The following is a 19779-nucleotide window of genomic DNA, read 5'->3' as shown; positions in this document are numbered from 1 at the left end:
CGGTTGGGGGGAGGTTGAAGATGAAGATTATCTTCATCTGGGTTTTAGGATGGTTTACGATGGAGTTTGGGGTGGTGTTACGGTGATTCACGGTGGGTGGAGGTGGTTCGGTGAGTTGAGAGGAAGATGAAGGAATATTGTTTGCAGCAGTGGGGAAGAGAAATTTTTTGGGAGAACCGAATGAGAGAGCGAAGGATTTTTTTACTTTTTGTTTTTTTGTTTTGTTGATTGTCCTTCTATATAATGAGAAGGAAGTGTTGGAAGTGATGAAATGCCAAAATAATTTGTTTTACGCGTGAAACAATATTTGGGGAAAATCAACGGTCCAATTATTAATATGAAAAATCTACAAATTAATTAAGTATTGCTGTATTCCATGCAGATTTGCACAACTATCTACAAAAGCATGACAATAATATTAATTATGGAAAAGAAATTGGACAATTGAAAAGTAATGCAATGATTAAGGAATAAATATTTTTAATTAAATTATTGAAGTATATGCAATTACCGTTGTGTCCCCGATTATCACCCTCAAATTGAAAGATTAGAGGGTTATTGAAAGATTAGAGGGTTATTGAAAGGATTTCATATGTATTGTACTTTATTATATTAAAAGTAGATATTTGTCATAAACTACATAGGTATGATATTTGATTTTATTTGTTATTTTGTTAATAGGTTCTTAAACTACATAGGTATGATATTTGTCATAAATAATAACAAAGGTATGTCGTTTCGTCCTCTTCAGTCGTCGTTTTAACCTCACCTTTCTTCAACCCCTAATTTCAGTTGAACTGAGTTTCCCTTCCGAAAGAAGAAGCATCTCCATCTTCTCTCTATCACTCTAACTAGATCCTTTTTCTCTTTCTCGCCGAGAATTTTTCAAAACAAAATCTCAAAATCAAAACCACAAACAATCGATTTTCGATCACACTCCAATGGCGACTCCGAAACCCCAACGAACTCCACAGGAAGTGGAAGACATCATCATCCGCAAAATCTTCCACGTCACCATCACCGCCACCACCGCAACAACCACCGATTCCCGAATCGTTTATCTCGAACTAACCGCCGCCGAAATCCTCAGCGAAGGCAAAGACCTCCTTCTCTCTCGCGACCTAATGGAGAGAGTCCTGATTGATCGTCTCTCCGGCGATTTCTCTCTTTCAGGTGATGAAGCCTCCACGTTTCAGTATCTTGTTGGTTGTTACAACCGCGCTCACGATGAAGCGAAGAAAATCGTTAACATGAAGGATAAGAATCTTAGGTCAGAGATGGAGAATGTTGTGAAGCAAGCTAAGAAGTTATGTGTTTCTTATTGTAGGATTCATCTCGCAAATCCGGAGCTTTTTGCGAGTAAGGATTCGAGTTCTGATAATACTAGAACAACATCAACAACATCTCCGTTATTGCCGTTGATTATATCGGAGTGTGGCGGTGGAGGTGGAATGGGGGTTTTTGGTGGTGGAAGTGGTGGAGGAGGAGTGAGGAGTCCTCCGGGGTTTTTGGATGAGTTTTTTAGGGATCTTGATTTTGAGAGTTTGGATAGGATTTTGAAAGGGTTGTATGAAGAATTGAGAGGGAGTGTGATGAAGGTTTCTGTTCTTGGAAATTTTCAGGACTCTCTGAGGGCTTTGTTGTTTTTGGTTAGGTTACCGGTTGGTGCGAAGTCTCTTGTTAGTCATGAGTGGTGGATTCCCAAAGGTCTTTATATGAATGGTCGTGCTATTGAAATGACTAGCATTTTGGGTCCCTTTTTTCATATCAGTGCTCTTCCTGATCAAACCTTCTTCAAGAGCCAGCCTGATATTGGGTGAGCTTTATTAAACTTTCAATTACTTCCTTTTTATGTGATTTTTTGTTTAGTGTTGTTAAATGGCGGCTATAGACTGTAGCTTAGTGAAATTTGAACAAATCGCTCCCGCGAATTGCGTGAGCAGTTTCAATTACTTCCATTATGTGATTTTTTGTTTAGTGTTTTAAATGGCGGCTACAGACTGTAGCGTAGTAAAATTTGAACAAATCGTCCCGCGAATTGGGTGAGCTTTAAAGTTTCAATTACTTCCATTGCGTGATTTTTTGTTTAGTGTTGTTAAATGGCGGCTATAGACTGTAGGTGGTGAATTTGAATAAATCGTTCCCGCGAATTGGGTGAGCTTTAAAGTTTCAATTTCTTCGAGTATGTCATTTTTTGTTTAGTGTTGTTAAATGGCGGCTATAGACTGTAGCGTAGAGAAATTTGAACAAATTGCTCCCGTGAATTGGGTGAGCTTTAAAGTTTCAATTACTTCGGTTATGTCATTTTTTATTTAGTGTTGTGAAATGGCGGCTATAGACTGTAGCGTAGTGAAATTTGAACAAGTCGCTTCCGCGAATTGGATGAGTTTTAAAGTTTCAATTACTTCGATTATGTCATTTTTTGTTTAGTGTTGTTTAATGGAGGCTATAGATTGTAGCGTAGTGAATTTGAATGAATCGCTCCCGCGATAAGCTATTTGGTACAAAATATTGTCATGTAGTGGTGCTATAGCATTGCTGCGTGGCAAAATTTGAACAGGCAACTAGTTTTTATAATCTGCGATGGACTATACTGGTTTAAATGTTGATGATGTTTTTTATTTTTGAAATTGTTTTCTCATTGTATGGATTGGTTAGGAAATGGAGCATTGGTTTCATTCATGTACTTGATTGAACTATCTGTTGTTTTCATTGTATGGACTGTGTATATAGTTTTTTTCTGGGGTTCAACTGTTGGTTATCTTTTGGTCTTGCTTTTTTCATTGGTGAGAAAATGAAGATAATGGTCGTAGACAAGTGTTGCTTTCAGTTGTGTGAACTTGGTTCAACTAACTGATTGGGTCAATAGATTAATTCAGCCCTTGTCCGGAGTGGTTTTGTCATGAGAAGTCTAGTTTATTAAAATAAGCTAATTCATAAAAGCACATAGTGAAATCAATTCAAAAGGAATTATTGGTAAGTTGTGAGAGAAGTTTAAGTAAGTTCTACAAAAGATTCAAAAAGCCACTTGGTTAAAGCTAACTCGAGTAGTTTTATTATATTTACGACACAATGTTAAGGGTATAATTTTGACAGGCTTATTGGTTCCATCCCTTAGATTCATGGAAACAAATGGTTGTTGCTCTTTTAGCATATTGTTGGTTGATGGTAATGAAATTAACCGTAAGGATATTCCTTTCATTGGAGCTTCAGAAGTATTAATCAATTTCTTGAGCCTTAAAGCTTTCTAATTTTTCGATGTGTTGAGATGTGACTGGGTAGATTTCTTATTGCTTTTTCTTTTTTTTATTGTGTGCTTAGCTAGCAGTACTGCACCGCTACTCTTACAATAAGAAAAAAGCGAAAAATGTTCAAAACTCTTTCTCACCTTAATAGGTAGATTCATTAGTTATGTTCAGTCACTGCCCTGAGTTGCCTCGGTCGTTTATTTTTATTTGGCATCATTTTTTTGAATTAGAAACTGCAACTTTACTAATATGCCCTTCTTCATCACTGTGAACAATAACAACCAGTGTTAGTGTTAAGCACGATGTTGTCTCCCGATTTATAAAAACTCAATTGTTTACCTAGAGGATGGTTATATTTTTCTTTGCCTCTTGCACTGTGTGCATTACAGACTTGCCCTTCTAACACGCCCTTCCTCATCACTGTGAGCAATATCAACCAGGGTTAGTTTTAGGCATGATGCTGTCTCCTGCTTTATAAAAACTCAATTTTTTACCTAGAGATGGTTATATTTTTCCTTGCCTCTTGCACTGTGTGCATTACAGACTTGCACGTCCATTTGTACCGTTTTCAATGCCTTTTATTTCAACCTGTTCTTGCTTCCACTTGCTGATTTTGCGCCTGTTTCTGTGTTTACTATACTCCACGGACCTTGGTAGTGAGAGATTAATTTGTATCAGATAACTTATGGAGTACTACTGAGGTGGCTTCTTTTTTAACATACTTTTTCTTCTTCAAATCCAGGCAACAGTGCTTTTCTGACGCGTCAACTCGGCGACCATCTGACTTATTATCTTCATATACCACCATCAAAACTGTCATGAATACCCTATATGATGGCCTATCTGAAGTACTCCGCAACCTCCTTAGAAGTACAGATACTCGTGAAAATGTACTTGAATATCTTGCAGAGGTGATCAATTTAAATGCTTCTAGGGCTCATATACAGGTAAATTTCTTTCTTATCTGCATTGTGAAAATCAATGAAGCATGAAGAATTGAGAGAAATTGTATTAATAACTTATTTCTTCTTTTTTTTTTTCATTCCTTTTCCCATTACTAATCATATTCAGGCTGAAATTTAGTGTTCTCTTTTTGATTATTCCTTTTTTTTTTTTTTTTTATGTGGACATTACTTTTTTTAACAGGTTGACCCAATTACTTGTGCAAGTTCAGGCATGTTTGTAAATCTGAGTGCTGTCATGCTTCGCCTCTGTGAACCATTTTTAGATGCAAATTTAACCAAAAGGGATAAAATTGATGCTAAATATGTGCACCACTCAAACCGGTTGAAGCTAAGGTGTGAGGCTTTATATTTAAATTTTAAAACTTCCAATGGAAGTTTCATGTATCACTCTATTGGTAACTTTTGGTTATAATCTTGTTTTAGTGGGTTGACTGCCCTTCACGCATCATCAGAAGAAGTTGCTGAATGGCTTACTAGTAAAAATCCAGCTAAGGCAGGGGAAATGAATCAATATAATGACGGTGAGAAACGTCTGCAACAATCTCAAGAGGCCAGTAGTTCTGGTAGCAATAATGCTAGTGATCTTTCAAATGAAAATTCTGCACGCGCAAAATATTCATTTATATGTGAATGCTTCTTTATGACTGCAAGAGTACTCAACTTGGGGCTTTTAAAAGCATTTTCCGACTTCAAACACTTAGTTCAGGTAATTACATGTATGTTTACGTAGAATTAAAGGTTCAGTATTCTTATAATATGGGGGATAAATTTGAATGGACATGCTATTTTTCAGGATATTTCTAGAAGCGAAGATACTCTATCTACACTTAAAAACATGCAGGGGCAGTCATCCTCTCCTCAATTGGAATTGGATATAACTCGACTTGAGAAAGAGCTGGAGTTGTATTCGCAGGAAAAGCTTTGTTATGAAGCTCAAATATTGAGGGTAGGTCATATTTCTTCTCTCTTTGGAGTTTTGTTATTTCTGTAAAATGTCCATTACACCCACACCCACACATTTAGGTAGCTGTCATAATGTTTTTTTTACACTGTGCTACAAAATGTTATAGTCTACATGTACATATTCCTTTATTTGACCTTATACTACAGGTTTTACATGTATTTGTACTATTTATACTATAATATAAATAAAACTAGTTGAGTTAGTGTTGTTTATTTTTACCTTGTCACAAATGGGTTCTCTTTCTTATAGTAGTGCTATCATTCCTGATTTTCATTTGTGACATTAGCTCATTGATGGAACCGGAAGGTATTTTTTTATTTCTCAATAAAGATACTCTTATCAGTGTGGTTTCTTTGAAGGATAAGAGTCTCGTATTATCTATCTCTAAAAGATTATATATTCTTGTGTTTAATATTTTGCTAATGTTTCATGCTTGATTCATCTTTCATATTATGTAGATTTTTTTGTTACTTAGAGTTTCTTCAAGCTCAAAGTTTCAATTTCTCATTTTGACCTTTTTGGTTTCACATTATTTTCTTTAGGATAACACACTTATTCAGAATGCACTTTCCTTCTACCGCTTGATGATCGTCTGGTTGGTTGGCTTGGTTGGTGGATTTAAGATGCCTCTACCATCAACCTGCCCAATGGAATTTTCTGCCATGCCTGAACATTTTGTAGAAGATGCCATGGAACTTCTAATATTTGCTTCCCGGATTCCAAGGGCCTTAGATGGAGTAGTGCTGGTAGACTTCATGTCAAAACCGTTATTTTTTATTAATCCATTCTCTGCAAAATTCTTATTCATGGTTATACTTATGCCTTGATATTCTTGTTCTGTAGGATGAGTTTATGAACTTTATAATTATGTTCATGGGCAGCCCCGATTTTATCAAAAACCCATATCTGAGAGCCAAGATGGTTGAAGTTCTGAACAGCTGGATGCCTCGTAGGAGGTAGTTTGATGTCTTTTTTAAGTATAAAATTGGAAGTTCGGTTGTTAAATTTATATCACTAAACCTTGTTCTGAACTCTTCAAGCTCAATAATTTGATGTGTTTGCCTTGCCCTATTCCCTTAATGCAGTGGGTCATCTGCTACATCTACTCTATTTGAAGGGCACCAACTGTCTCTTGAGTATCTTGTGAGGAATCTTCTGAAACTTTATGTTGACATTGAGTTCACCGGTTCTCACACGCAGGTTAGTCTACAGACTACAGTGCAAGACAACAACCAGCTTTTTTTTCATGCTGTAAAGTTATAGATAACTATCAGGAATATATTTGAATTGTTTGGCAAATGCCTATCTTGATTATTATTTCAATCTTAAGCTTCAACAAGGGAGTTAAATAAATACAACAACCACAACAACCAAGCCTTATCCCACTTATTGGGGCCGGCTACATGGATCAAATTGCACTATAATGTTCTATTCACATTACTAAGTAATTAATCCATGTCATAGGCAACCCTCTTCTTTTTTCCGAGTTTGGGACCGGCTATGCATAGCTATGCTAACATAGGCAGGATTAAGATGGTTAAGTAAATATTTCATTATAGTCCTAAACTTGTGATTGACTAGCAATGTCAGTTAAACTTTTATTTCAATCTGTTTCACTAATTTCTATAGCTCATAGATAATGCCCCGATAATGGTTTTCTATTGTACACACATTAATATACATATTACTTTTGGTATTTGGAATCATTAATTTTTGTGTTGTTGAGTACTACAAGAATCCCTAGCTAAATTGTCTTATTGTTACTTGTTCACTACAGTTCTACGACAAGTTTAACATCCGCCATAATATTGCCGAACTTCTTGAATACTTGTGGAATGTCCCTAGTCATCGTAATGCTTGGAGACAGGTAATACATGAAAGATATTTTAATTTTTTGTCTCTCGCGATTCTCTACTTCATTTGGTTTTTGCTGATCTTAATTTTATTGCAGATTGCTAAAGAGGAGGAAAAGGGTGTCTATCTCAATTTCTTAAACTTTCTGATTAATGATAGTATTTATCTTCTTGACGAGAGTCTGAACAAAATTCTTGAGCTAAAAGAATTGGAGGCTGAAATGTCAAATACTGCCGAGTGGGAGCGACGGCCAGTTCAAGAGAGGCAGGAAAGAACTCGGTTATTCCACTCTCAAGAAAATGTCAGTCTGACGCTGGTCTATTGAATAATTATATTTCTGCATATATTTTAAAATTAATCTAATAAAACAAACAATGCTGGACAATTTTGTAGATTATTCGGATAGATATGAAGTTGGCAAATGAAGATGTCAGTATGCTTGCATTTACTTCTGAGCAGATTACTGCTCCATTCCTGCTTCCTGAGATGGTACTCTCTCTGCCCAACATTAGCACGTTATTATTCACGTTTTTATTCTCCTTATTAGCTTAATATTATTTCTCCACTTTTGCAAGGTTGATAGAGTGGCCAGTATGCTCAATTACTTTTTGCTGCAATTGGTGGGTCCCCAAAGAAAATCACTCAGTCTGAAAGATCCTGAAAAATATGAATTTCGTCCAAAGCATTTACTGAAACAGGTTGGCATCACCTTTGGTTGACCCTAAATCAAATACAGAAAAGTGCTGTTATACTCTACCTTTATTTTCTATGTTATATTGTTAAAAGCCCTGTTTATCTGTTGCATGTTCTTTAGTGTTTGTCTGAATATGTATTGCCAAAAACAGTGTAGTTTTCAACCTTCGGGGTACTAGAATCTTTTGTCCTAACTTTTCTTATTTGTTATTCATTTTTTATTGAATATTGATATTGTTTTTTTCTTTTTCTGAAGAGGGATATTGGGAGGATTCTTCTTTGTATTTTTCATTAAGGGATATATAGTTACCGTAACATTGAAGTTCCACATCAGTCTCTTTGGCATTAGAATCCCGTGTGCCATTTATATTACACGACACTGATTTTATTTTCCCGAGAACTAACTAAACTTCAATTTATCCATTTGAAGATTGTGCATGTGTATGTTCATCTGGCTAGAGGTGACACAAGTTCCATCTTCCCATCTGCTATCTCAAAGGATGGCCGATCATACAATGATCAGGTTAGTTTTGTGAGACTTTTAACATACTGCAATTATTCTCAAGTAGTTTCTGATCTGTACTACCATAAGCCAATAAGCGAATGCAATCTGACTGAAAGTTTGCTGCAGTTGTTCAACTCTGCTGCTGATGTCCTTCGTAGAATTGGCGAGGATGGAAGAATTATACAGGAATTTATTCAGCTTGGTGCTAAAGCCAAAATTGCTGCTTCAGAGGCCATGGATGCCGAAGCTACTCTTGGAGAAATACCAGATGAATTCCTGGATCCAATCCAAGTATGCTTTAAACATTTTATTCTTTGTACGCGAACACGTCTATGTTTGTGGCGAGAACCACCAGTGATATTAATGTAGCGTCGATTAGCTGCATGTTTATTTTTCATTATCTTTTTAAGAATAACGTAAATTGTTAGTTTTTATTTTTAATTGTTTTAAATACAGAATGTGATTTTAAATGCACCAAAAATAAATGATATTTTTGTTTGCATTGTAGTATACTTTGATGAAAGATCCAGTTATCTTGCCTTCTTCAAGGATCACAGTTGATCGTCCTGTCATCCAGAGGCATCTTCTCAGTGATAGTGTAAACCCCTTTGACCTGTTATTGCTTATTACTGATGTTCATTGTGAAAAAAGATCCATTGTTTATGCTTTTTGTATGTGGTTATTATTTGTGCAGAGTGACCCATTCAACCGATCTCATCTTACCGCGGATATGCTGATTCCTGATGTTGAACTCAAAGCAAGAATTGAAGAGTTTATCAGGTCGCAAGAAATGAAGAAACACGGTGGTGAAGGCCTAAGCATACAAAGTACTAAGGCCACCATTCAAACCACAGATAGTGCGGAAATGTTGATTGATTAGAAAAAAATATCAGTTGCCAAACTTGGATATCTACCTTGCACATAAAGTTATTAGGTGTGGAACTTAAATCAATTTAATCTTATTCATTTTTTTAAAAAAATTTTAAAGTAATGATTAGATATTCAAAGCTGTAAGGATATTTGAAACGGTTAATGTATAGAAGTCATGAGATTGGATTCTATGATACAATCAGCCCATTGCTTTTCTTTAGCACATCTTGACTAATGCTCTCAAATGCTTTTGTAGATTTGATATTGATTAGCTTTTTGTTGTAATGGCAGTGGAGAATTGAATTTATTAATGTCTTTTTGGTCCTAAGTCAAATTTGAGAAATCAGAAGCTTTTCATTGATTTTATAACTTGTATGGTTTTATTTTTTCAAATTAAATATTGATTATTCTATAATTAATGAAAAACATAGACTTACAAGTCTACACCACTTTATTCAACAGTGCAATAGTCAAACAAGACAATTACCAATATGAATCTAATTTTAATACAACTAAGCATATTCTGCTTCTGCTAACATGTAGATACTGAAACATAAACCACCTTCAAGTTTTGCTCGCTAATGATAAAACTAGATGCCCTAAATGTATGACTGACTTGGTGGGTATAAGATTGAAAAGAGATAATGCAATGACAATCAAATCTTATCTCACTAAATTGGGTTGATAATATATATCAAATTCTATCATACCAGCGAAGTTGATTATATAAATCAAATTATGTCATACCAGCGAAGTCGATTATATAGATCAAATTATGTCATACTGTTTTTACATCTAGTTATTTATACTCTCCATCTATTCAATATATTATATATATACTTTTTTTTTTAGGTTTTCCTTTACATCTAGTTATTTGATACTCTTCATCTGATTAATCCTCCTTATAACATTATCTACAGATCATCTCTTTACATGCCTAAATTACCTATTATTTACCATCTTTTGTTCTATAGATCTTATCGTAACATTCTCCAATATGGTCATTTATACTATTATCCCGTCTAGTCTTTCACACTTTCAACACAACCTTCTCATCTTTTCTGCACTTACTTTATTTTCGTGTTGACTTTTAACCGTTTAACATTCTGTCTCGTACAACATTGCAGATCTTACTTCTATTTGATAAAATTTTCCTTTCAGCTCGAGTCGTATGCTTGTGTTACATAAAATTCCTTAAGACCTCCTCCATTTCAACCATCTAGTTTGAATTCGATGGTTTGCACTTCCTTATATTTTTTCACTTAGCTTGAATTTGATGGTTTACACCCTTTATATGATCTCTAACTTTAACATCTAAGTTAGAGACTCCTCTCCTTTTGTTGTACTTGCATTTCATATATCTGTTTTACTTCTGCTTTGGCAAAAGTCATGCGTTTCTAAAATTCGTCTTCAAGTCTCATTAAATTTTTCTTCAACTTTGTAAGTATGACTATATCATCTAAAAAAAGCATACATCTTAGTATTATCTCCTGGATATGTTATGCGACATACAACATTAAAGTAAAAAGATAAGAGATTATGGTTAAACTTTGGATCAATTGTATTGCAATGGAATATCTTCAGTCTCTCCACCCTGTATCCGCACACTAGTCGTTATTCCTTCATACATATGTTGGGAAATACGAATATAGGCAATCCTAGCATTTTTCTTCTCTAGCTTTTTTCACAAAATCTCTCTAGACACTCTATTATATGCCTTTTCCAAATCAATAAAAATTAAGTGCAAATCTCGTTGATCCATCTAATATTGTTCCATCACACATCGTAGTAGATAAAGCACTTTCATGACAAACCTTCCAAACATAAATATAATTCATTCTAATGCTTATCTTTATTTTGATGATCTCTTTATAACTTCATCATTTTGTCGTAAGAATTACATCTCAAATTGAAGTTCATATGAATCATACTAAATCATGTAATCCTATGACAAATTAGTGAGTTTTATGTAAAATTTAACTAGTTAAAATTCACTTTAGAGATTGTATTATTAATCATTATCATACAACTCATATATGAGAACACATTGGTTGTTTTTTCTATCACAAATTAGAGCATTACTCATTACACTCCATGCATTACTCACATCCTAACAAAATTTTAAAAGTAACTCTCAAATCTAAATTTTAAAATTCGAACGCACTTAATACACAATAAATCATCTCTGAAACACGTCAAAGTTAGATATTAAAAAATATAGAGATTTGAATCCTAATAGTAAATTACAAAGATTGGAATCCATACGCGCCTAACACATCACACCCATGACCAACCTAAGGATCACACAATTTAAAATTATTAAGGATTCCAAATTTCACATTTTTATGGAGATTGGAATCTAGACACCTCTGTTTAACTAAACTCACATCTTTTCCTCTTCTTTCCCATTTTTATTTCTGCAAAAGAGCACAAACAAAGAATACGAAGAGCTACTCGTAATATGTGTTTATAGAGTCTGTTCTCCTCATTTTTAAACCTTCTCATAGCTTTTATCAATTGCATTGAAACTTATCACGTGTTTACTCCACTATATTGCACTTACATGAAGCTCATATTCATCACATTGGTAAGTTTATCATTCTTTTTCCATTTTGATTTACATGCATGCATTATCTAAATAGATTATAAGTATGATACTTTAGACTTAAATTTGTGTTTGTCATGAACATCCTTGCATTGAATTTCTGAGCTATAGAGCTTTGAGTTCGCATGCTATATTCTTTGTTTCACATGTTTGTCTCAATGCAATCTGAATTATCCAGACCCTTATTCTGGAGATTGAAATTTAGAATAGCCTTTTATATGATTTTTGGTTTGACTTATTTTTATTTTCATATTTTGACATCTCCTTGATGTGCTTGTTTGATTGCAGGAAAAAATGTTTAACAACCAATAAAGATTAAGACATATAAAGTGTCCAAACATGTTTCTATTCACAGGGAGAAAGCTAGACCCTCACGATCTGTAGTTGGAGAGACTTCTTTCATTGGTAACGAATCGTCTTCATGGATTCATGTGTTTCCAACATCGTTTTTTCAGATTCACGCGTCCGTTGCTGCCTTAGAAGTCCTTGCTGCCCCAGATGCCCCAAAGAGTTTCTCAGAATGCCTCTCAGACCTTTCAATGCTTCCTCTTTAGACCATGTTGCTAGGCACGTATGAGACGAAGAAGTAGTATAAATATTTTAATTACTCTTTTAAAAATTTATGTTATAATATTTGAACTTTCTAATGATGCGTTTATTTTTTTGCAGTACCATGATACATTAAAATGTATAAGCCACAATCGGAAAGTAGCAATGTTGGAGTAGCTTGGGGAGCCATGGTTTCAATTATTCACGCATTTATATGGGTTGCATATTCTATGCACGAATGGCTATGGCTATATTAACCATGGTTTATTATCTTATTTTATGGAGAGATGACATACACGTCATTTCATCTTTCAATCAGTGATATGTCTATCATTCTTGAAGATGTCTCATGCCTCCTTGATCTTCCGATCCAGGAGAATTTTTTAAATTAATCCATAACCTAGCAGACCTGAGACATTAGACATGACGATGACTTATTTGGCAAAAGCTCGGCAAGAGTTAAATGACACCAGAGGACGACATGATAGGTTTTCATTCTTAGTGGATCTGTATGAACACCACATGGCTTCAACTATGGACGCCGATGGTGATGATACACTGGATGTATACCACATAACATGTGCATTAAGGTCATACTTCTTGATTTTGGTTGACACGCCCGTTTTTATGGATAATAGTGTGATCTATGTCGATATTATCCACCTTAGGTATTTCATTGACTTGGAGAGGATCCACGAGTATAAATAGAGAGTTTCTTGTTCGGTGTACAACTACTCCAAACTAGATGAAGGTAATATATGGAAGATTTGATAATTGGCTTAAAACAACTACCTATTTGCGTTAATTTTTTGCACCTTTACTGATATTAATGTCATAATACATATGCTACACTATTTTGTTACTATTATTTTATTTTAATTATTTCCAGACATGTATCCACCAATATTTTCCATGTCTTCACGACAAGACATATGTGTACAACTACTCCAAACTAGCTGAAGGTAGTATATGGAAGACTTGATAATTGGCTTAAAACAACTACCTATTTACGTTAATTTTTGCACCTTTGTTGATATTAATGTCATAATACATATGCTACACTATTTTGTTACTATTATTTCATTTTAATAATTTTCAGACATGTATCCACCAATATTTTCCATGTCTGCACGACAGGACATATGTGTACAACTACTCCAAACTAGCTGAAGGTAGTATATGGAAGACTTGATAACTGACTTAAAACAACTACCTATTTACGTTAATTTTTTGCACCTTTGCTGATATTAATGTCATAATACATATGCTACACTATTTTGTTACTATTATTTCATTTTAATCATTTCCAGACATGTATCCACCAATATTTTTCATGTCTGCATGACAGGACATATGTGGAAGACCACTTTGAGGTTTTGGCTCGTGCATGCTCAATCATCCTGCTAAGAGAGAATCAGGCGAATGAGTCGTTATGAATTTCTCTTGATTGCATCGTGTCAGATATCGTACACCGATCACTGCGAGACACGTCCCTTGGAGGTGTTATCATTGTACTTTTACGGCAGGCCTGCGAGTCTCGACTTACGCACCCTATCTACCTAAGCGATTTCTATGACAGTTTGGGTATATCCAGGGTAATACCCAGGCATTCCACCGTTGATGCTCCTGCCACCGTCCTCTGCATGAATGTTGATAAGATTTTTGCATCGTACTTTGATCATATGGTACTAGAGAATGTAAGTCGTGTACCATCTTCTCGTCTATGGAGTATGATATACAACTACATCCAATGGTTTTATAGAGTATCATATCCTTACGTGACACTAGATGCAGAGGAAGATCCCTTGAAATCAGCTCATTAGTAGATCTTAGAGGAGAAGCAGACGAGTGTGGACCATTCCGTTGATGTGTTACCAAGCTTTTGGAAGAGAGGCTACGACTAGGGGCGTGTTTTTGGAAGACACTCCTCAGATGGTCACTCTACTTGCCATCTTAATATAGGCATGACATGCGTTGCAGTACCAGCGACAAAGAAGGAACAAGATGTTAGATAATAGTAGTGAGATTTTATTTTGTATATTTTGTATAATAGTTTGTACTTAGATTGATTATGACATAGTGAAATTTTATATTTGACTTTTTGGCACATATATATATATATATATATATACACACAGTAGTTCTTTTATTTTGAACTTATTATTGAATGACAAATGTGTATAATTTAATGTTGAATTGATTTATAAATGGGCTTATGATGTAACTTTATTAAACAATGTCAAATTTCTTTTAACTGAGTGTGAAAAATATTGTGATTCCTCAATCATAAAGTGATTTTGTCAATATGAGAATCAATATACAATTTTTTAAACAACTCCAATAAAAAAAATCATTGCAAACAAATACTCCCTCCGTCCCAAATTATTTGTCGCAATGACCCACTTCACACAGATTAAAAAACAGTAACAAATAAAAGAGAATAGTGACTTTACCAAATTATCCTTATTAACTATTGGTGTATATTAATATTAAGTGAAAAAACAATAAACTAAGAGTATTTATTAGAGGGTATAATTAAAAAATTAAATATAAAATTGAATTGGTAATGTAAAGTGACAAATTTTTTAAGACAAATTTATTTTCTAAATGTGACATCCATTTTAGGACAGAGGGAAGATGGAGTATAACTTATCATAGAAATAAATATTTATGGTAAATAAATAAATATTTTAAAATGTGCACCAATTACATAGTGAGTGAAAATGACCATAGAAAAAAATTAGTAGAAATTGTATAAGGCTATAAGCTATTAAATATTACAATGAAATATCTTTTCCGCTCAACTCCATTTCATTTCAATTTAAACTTCCAAACAAACCTTGCTGTCATATAAACTGATACAAGTTCCACAAGAACATATATTGTTACAACATTTTCTCTCCAACTTGATTACAAACCAGTTTCTCAAAAGGCACAATCTCATTTTTATTCTCTTCAACCAAACAATGAGCCACACCAATTCAAGAAGATAACTTACTTTTCGAAACAACATCGAAAGATATTCCATTTTGTTGGAGTCTTTCTTGCAAATCCGTCGAACCAAACACAATGCCGGGAGTGTAAACTCCTCCCTTTGGTAGATTATTCCTTTGACTAAGAACAATAAGAGCGCACTGAATCATAATAATCGGCGTCGTTACATAACCCAATTCGGGTCCGGTTATTCTCGTTATAACTTCCATGTCAGGTTTTGAGTTTCCGTTTGCAGCAAGTTTCTCATTGCTGCTAAAACCATGTCCAACAAACCACATCTTGAATGAACAACTTTCGATTTCCTCTTCAGAAGGACCGTTCTTGCTGAAACCACCTAAGCTAAAGATTGAAGGATATTTCAAAAGAAGACGTCTTCCAAAACTCGTGCTTCCGAAAATACCTAGGATTATACCAAACGCGATGTACCCGAAAATTCCTAGCAAAGATTTTGAGCCTAACTTCACACCAAAATGTACCGGTTTCATAGATGACCAGAAGACTTTCCTTTTCTCGACCGTTTTGAGACTCTCGTTTAATCCAGGGAGACCGTCAGGGTTTTCTGTTAGAACCGAAAATGTTTTTCCGACACAGGTTGCGTCTGCCGAAGGTAGTGTTATTCCCCATAAGCCAATTTTCTTCTGGTGTTCTATTGTTTTTCCTTTAGGATGAGGACCTGGAATCTACAAACATGCATGATTAATTAAGATTGGTGAAATTTCAGAGTATATGATGAAGTAAATATGTTAAAAGGAGAAACAGATTAACACAAGGTCAACCACACAAGATTACATTAGTTTGTGTAAAACAAAGTTGTCAAATGTAGCAGAAAATGGTTTGTTCAAAGTCTGCTATGATACAACCATCACCACCATAGGCGCTATTTTCTGTAAAACAAAGTTGTGAATCACGGATTGCAGCGTAAAAGGGTTTGTTCAAAGTCTGCTAAGTAAAGTGGCAAATGGGCATGCTCATTTAAATCCGTCCGGCAAAAGTCCGCAAAAAAAAAAAAGCGGAATGAGGTGGAACGGTGTGGGTCTAAAACTTTAGTATGTCCCGCAAAAAAATGAGGGCAGGGCGGGGCGAGCTCGTGAGCGTTGCATCTTTTAAAACTAAAATGCAAGCATTTATATTAATGCCCGCGTCGGCAAAAACCCGCAAAAATACGAGGTAGAAACATTAGAGGATGCAGATCTAAAACCTTCTCCCGCCCTGCAAAAAAAGTACATGCAAACCGGACATGTCCGCAAAAAAAGTACATGCAAACCGGACATGTCCGACGAACCGTACCAATGCCACCCCTAGTTACTACTTATGAAACACCAAATACCACACCTAAATCAATTAAGTAAACCTCAATTACTATATATGAAACACCGACACTAACACCTCAACACTCAGTTACTAATTATGAAACACCGACACTAACACCTCAACATTCAGTTACTATGAAACACCGACACTAACACCTCAACACTCGGTTACTACCTATGAAACACCGACACTAACACCTCAACACAAAACAAAACCAGCTTCTCTATTAGTAGTAAGTGTGAAAGTATTCGACACGCCTTCAATCAGAAATGTAAATTGTTACCTAAATCACTACTCTAAGTGTGCTATTATGATATATAATAATAATTTCCATACCACAGGTTTTGCTCTTTTGATTACTTGTGCATCCCTTCTTTGTTTCATCTCCTTCAAATCAGCAATAGCTAAAACAGCAGATTCAAAAGTACCAAAATTACCAACAACCTTCTTCTCCGACTCAACCTTCAAAAAAGCCTCAACCCTATTCGGCAAACACTCACCAACCCATTCCTTCAAATGAAACAACAAACCAATCTCAGCAGGAACACAGTCAAACCCACAAGCCGGAACAATCAAAGCACCACTCTTTACACCTTTTTCATGATACCCATTTTCGACCCGATCCATAAACTCAGCCTCGCCCGTTATATCCAAGTAATCACAACCCGTTTCGACGCACGCCGCCGCGACGGGCTCGCCGTGAAGGCGGAAGGGACCGACGCAGTTGAGTATGAGACGGGTTTTGTGGCAGAGTGAACGGAGGGAAAGTGGGTCGGATGTGTCGGCGACGAGGATGGGAATTGAAGGTGGTGGGTCGGGTCGGGTCGCCCAATTGAGGGTTTGGGTTAGTTTTGATGGGTTTCGACCAGCTATGGCTATGGAGTTGAAATTGAGGTTGTTGTTTTTGTTGAGGAATTTGAGAGCTTGTTTGAGAACATGTTTTCCTGTGAAACCTGATGCTCCTAGGATTATGATGTCGAATGTTTCTCCCATCACTGTCTCTTCAAGTTTCTGGCTTCAATGACACTTGTGATTTTCACCTATGAAATGATTTCTAGATTTTGATGTTTTTGTTATGGGATACATAAATGGTAAATTGCATGTAATTCAATTTTGGAAAAGAGGGACTAATTCATTTATTGGAATAATTAATTTAGTACTACATCTACATCATTTATTAGGGTTGGTTGAAAATGATAATAGTAACTATCCTTTTTTTTTTTCTTTCTTTCTTTTATCGTTATTTTGAGATTTATTTTGATCTCTTAATTTTAAAAAAGATCAGTTTGATTTCTTATGTCTTAAAACAACGTTATATTAGTCTATTCGTTAGTACTTATGAAGATTGGAAAGACAAGTTCGTTCGAATAAGAAGACATGAAAATACTTCTCATGTTATTGTAGGAGAGGTAGGCGAGCCTATGTTTCTTATATCTCGGACTTCTGATCCTAAATTCACTACGAGGGTGAATTCATTTGTCCTTTTTTCTCTGGATCGTGAAGCGATTCAAGTTTTGGAGTGCTTTCGCCCACTGGAGTCCAACACTCTGATCAATTGGGCCTACGAAGACGCCAACGAAGTGGAAGAGTACTTAGGTACGAATAAATATATATTTTTTATTCTGCCGTGTGGACGTATTTTGATGGTCTGTCATCAGCTGCAGACAAGATGATTATGGTGCCAGCGTCTGCTAAAGATGCAGACGACTCAACACGAGCAACGTTATCTCTTGATCGCGATGTTGTTGGCGCTCGGGGAGCGACACAAGATAAAACCTAATGGGCGGCCAAAACTCTCCCTCCTAAGGCTCTTAGGAGGAAAGAGAATTCTTCTAGGCCAACAAGAAACCAAAAGGCGAGGCCTGAGGTAGATAAATTAGTGGACACTCTGATTCCCTCTGAATCTTCTTTGTGGAACAACCATGCCATTAATGTCGTGGACTTTGCCGATCATTTCTTTTCCTTCCCTGTGAATTTTCCAAGTGATTATCAGATGCTTTTTGTTTTGTCTCACATCTAACTGTCTACCTTGTTAGAGGTCTAGCTTATGAGGTGTTTCTTGGTGGGGAAAACGTTAAAAGAGAAACACTCTGGCACCCTATGGAGAATGCTGTTAGGTACTGTCATTCTGAATAAGCGTACTCGAAAATGTGGGATGACATTAAAGTAGACGAAGGTGAGAAAGGATGACCTGAAGATGTTTTTCGAAGGAGTGGTCACTCAGACCCTTGTTCAACACGAAGAAGTGAAGGGCTTGAAGAAGTCGCTCGAGGAAGCTCAGAGTACTATTGAAAGCATAAAGGAGCGGGTCTCGCAACATATGGACAACGTTGTGGCAGCCTCCGTTTATCACTTTGAGAAGGTGGATAGCCTTCTTGTATCCCCATCTAGATTTGAGCCCCATGGATTTTTTTAAGGTGGTTCTGGATGGGGAGCTGGTGGACGAAGACTGATTCCTCCTTCCTTTTTTATTTTGGTTGTAATTCTCTTTACCCCTCATAGGGCTTTTGTACTTATTTCAAACAACAACATCCCTTGTGGAAGCCTTTATATTAATTGCCTTTATTGTTAATTGTTATGTTGTTTTTCCTTAGTCTTAAGACATCTATTTCAATAGCCTCTTCTAAGGCGACAAAAATCTCCTTTATGGGGATTTATTATTTTCGATCGCCTCCATGGACAACAAGAATCCCATATTGGGAATGCAACATAATTAATCACCTTTATGAAACATGATTAATCCCATCTTAGAATATCTATTTTCCTATGATATTTGATTTACTCTTAAAGAACTAACGCAACTCAAGCTATGCCTAAAACAAGACAACCAAGACATGACTAAAATTTGACTACGCTTATAGTATAAAAACTAAATAACTGCTATTGTTGTTTCACTCCCAGACCCAATTTCCATCTTCAAAAGAAAATTATCACATTAGATTTCTAACTAAACTGACCGCACCTCAAACGGAATTACAAAACTCAAGTTACACAAGAAATAAGGCGGTCAGTCCCGCTTCTGTGTCTATCTGCAGTTTTATGTATTTTCATGCGATTTTCAGCCCCAATACCCCACCTTCATAAGTTCAACATCCCACTTACATCAGTTCATCACATTGTTAAATACCACATAATAGCACACTGAAACAACACAAATGTCACACATATTAACACAAATCACCACAATCATCATGTGTTTTTCGTACCAAAGATCAAACAAT

General features: G+C 35.6%; 2 protein-coding genes across 2 annotated transcripts; one reads left to right on the top strand and one right to left on the bottom strand.

Annotated features, from left to right (window-relative positions):
* Positions 1-723: 723 nt before the first annotated feature.
* LOC131594565 (probable ubiquitin conjugation factor E4) lies at positions 724-9298 on the top strand. Its single transcript, XM_058866735.1, has 16 exons — positions 724-1816; positions 3991-4195; positions 4395-4546; positions 4637-4919; positions 5007-5159; positions 5720-5923; positions 6021-6133; positions 6263-6377; positions 6955-7044; positions 7129-7332; positions 7425-7520; positions 7607-7729; positions 8155-8247; positions 8356-8520; positions 8738-8827; positions 8924-9298. The coding sequence occupies exons 1-16, from the start codon at positions 942-944 to the stop codon at positions 9107-9109; spliced, it is 3147 nt and encodes a 1048-aa protein (XP_058722718.1). The 5' UTR covers positions 724-941; the 3' UTR covers positions 9110-9298.
* A 5755-nt stretch (positions 9299-15053) lies between these two features.
* Positions 15054-17679, bottom strand: LOC131594564 (probable mitochondrial saccharopine dehydrogenase-like oxidoreductase At5g39410). Its single transcript, XM_058866734.1, has 2 exons — positions 16895-17679; positions 15054-15927 (listed from the first exon to the last, which is right to left on the bottom strand). The coding sequence occupies exons 1-2, from the start codon at positions 17549-17551 to the stop codon at positions 15235-15237; spliced, it is 1350 nt and encodes a 449-aa protein (XP_058722717.1). The 5' UTR covers positions 17552-17679; the 3' UTR covers positions 15054-15234.
* Between the last annotated feature and the right edge of the window lie 2100 nt (positions 17680-19779).

The sequence above is a fragment of the Vicia villosa genome, linkage group LG4, assembly GCF_029867415.1.
Source record: "Vicia villosa cultivar HV-30 ecotype Madison, WI linkage group LG4, Vvil1.0, whole genome shotgun sequence".
NCBI lineage: Eukaryota > Viridiplantae > Streptophyta > Magnoliopsida > Fabales > Fabaceae > Vicia > Vicia villosa.
The sequence above is the reverse complement of the archived record's forward strand: the minus strand, read 5'-3'. Positions and strand labels throughout refer to the sequence as shown.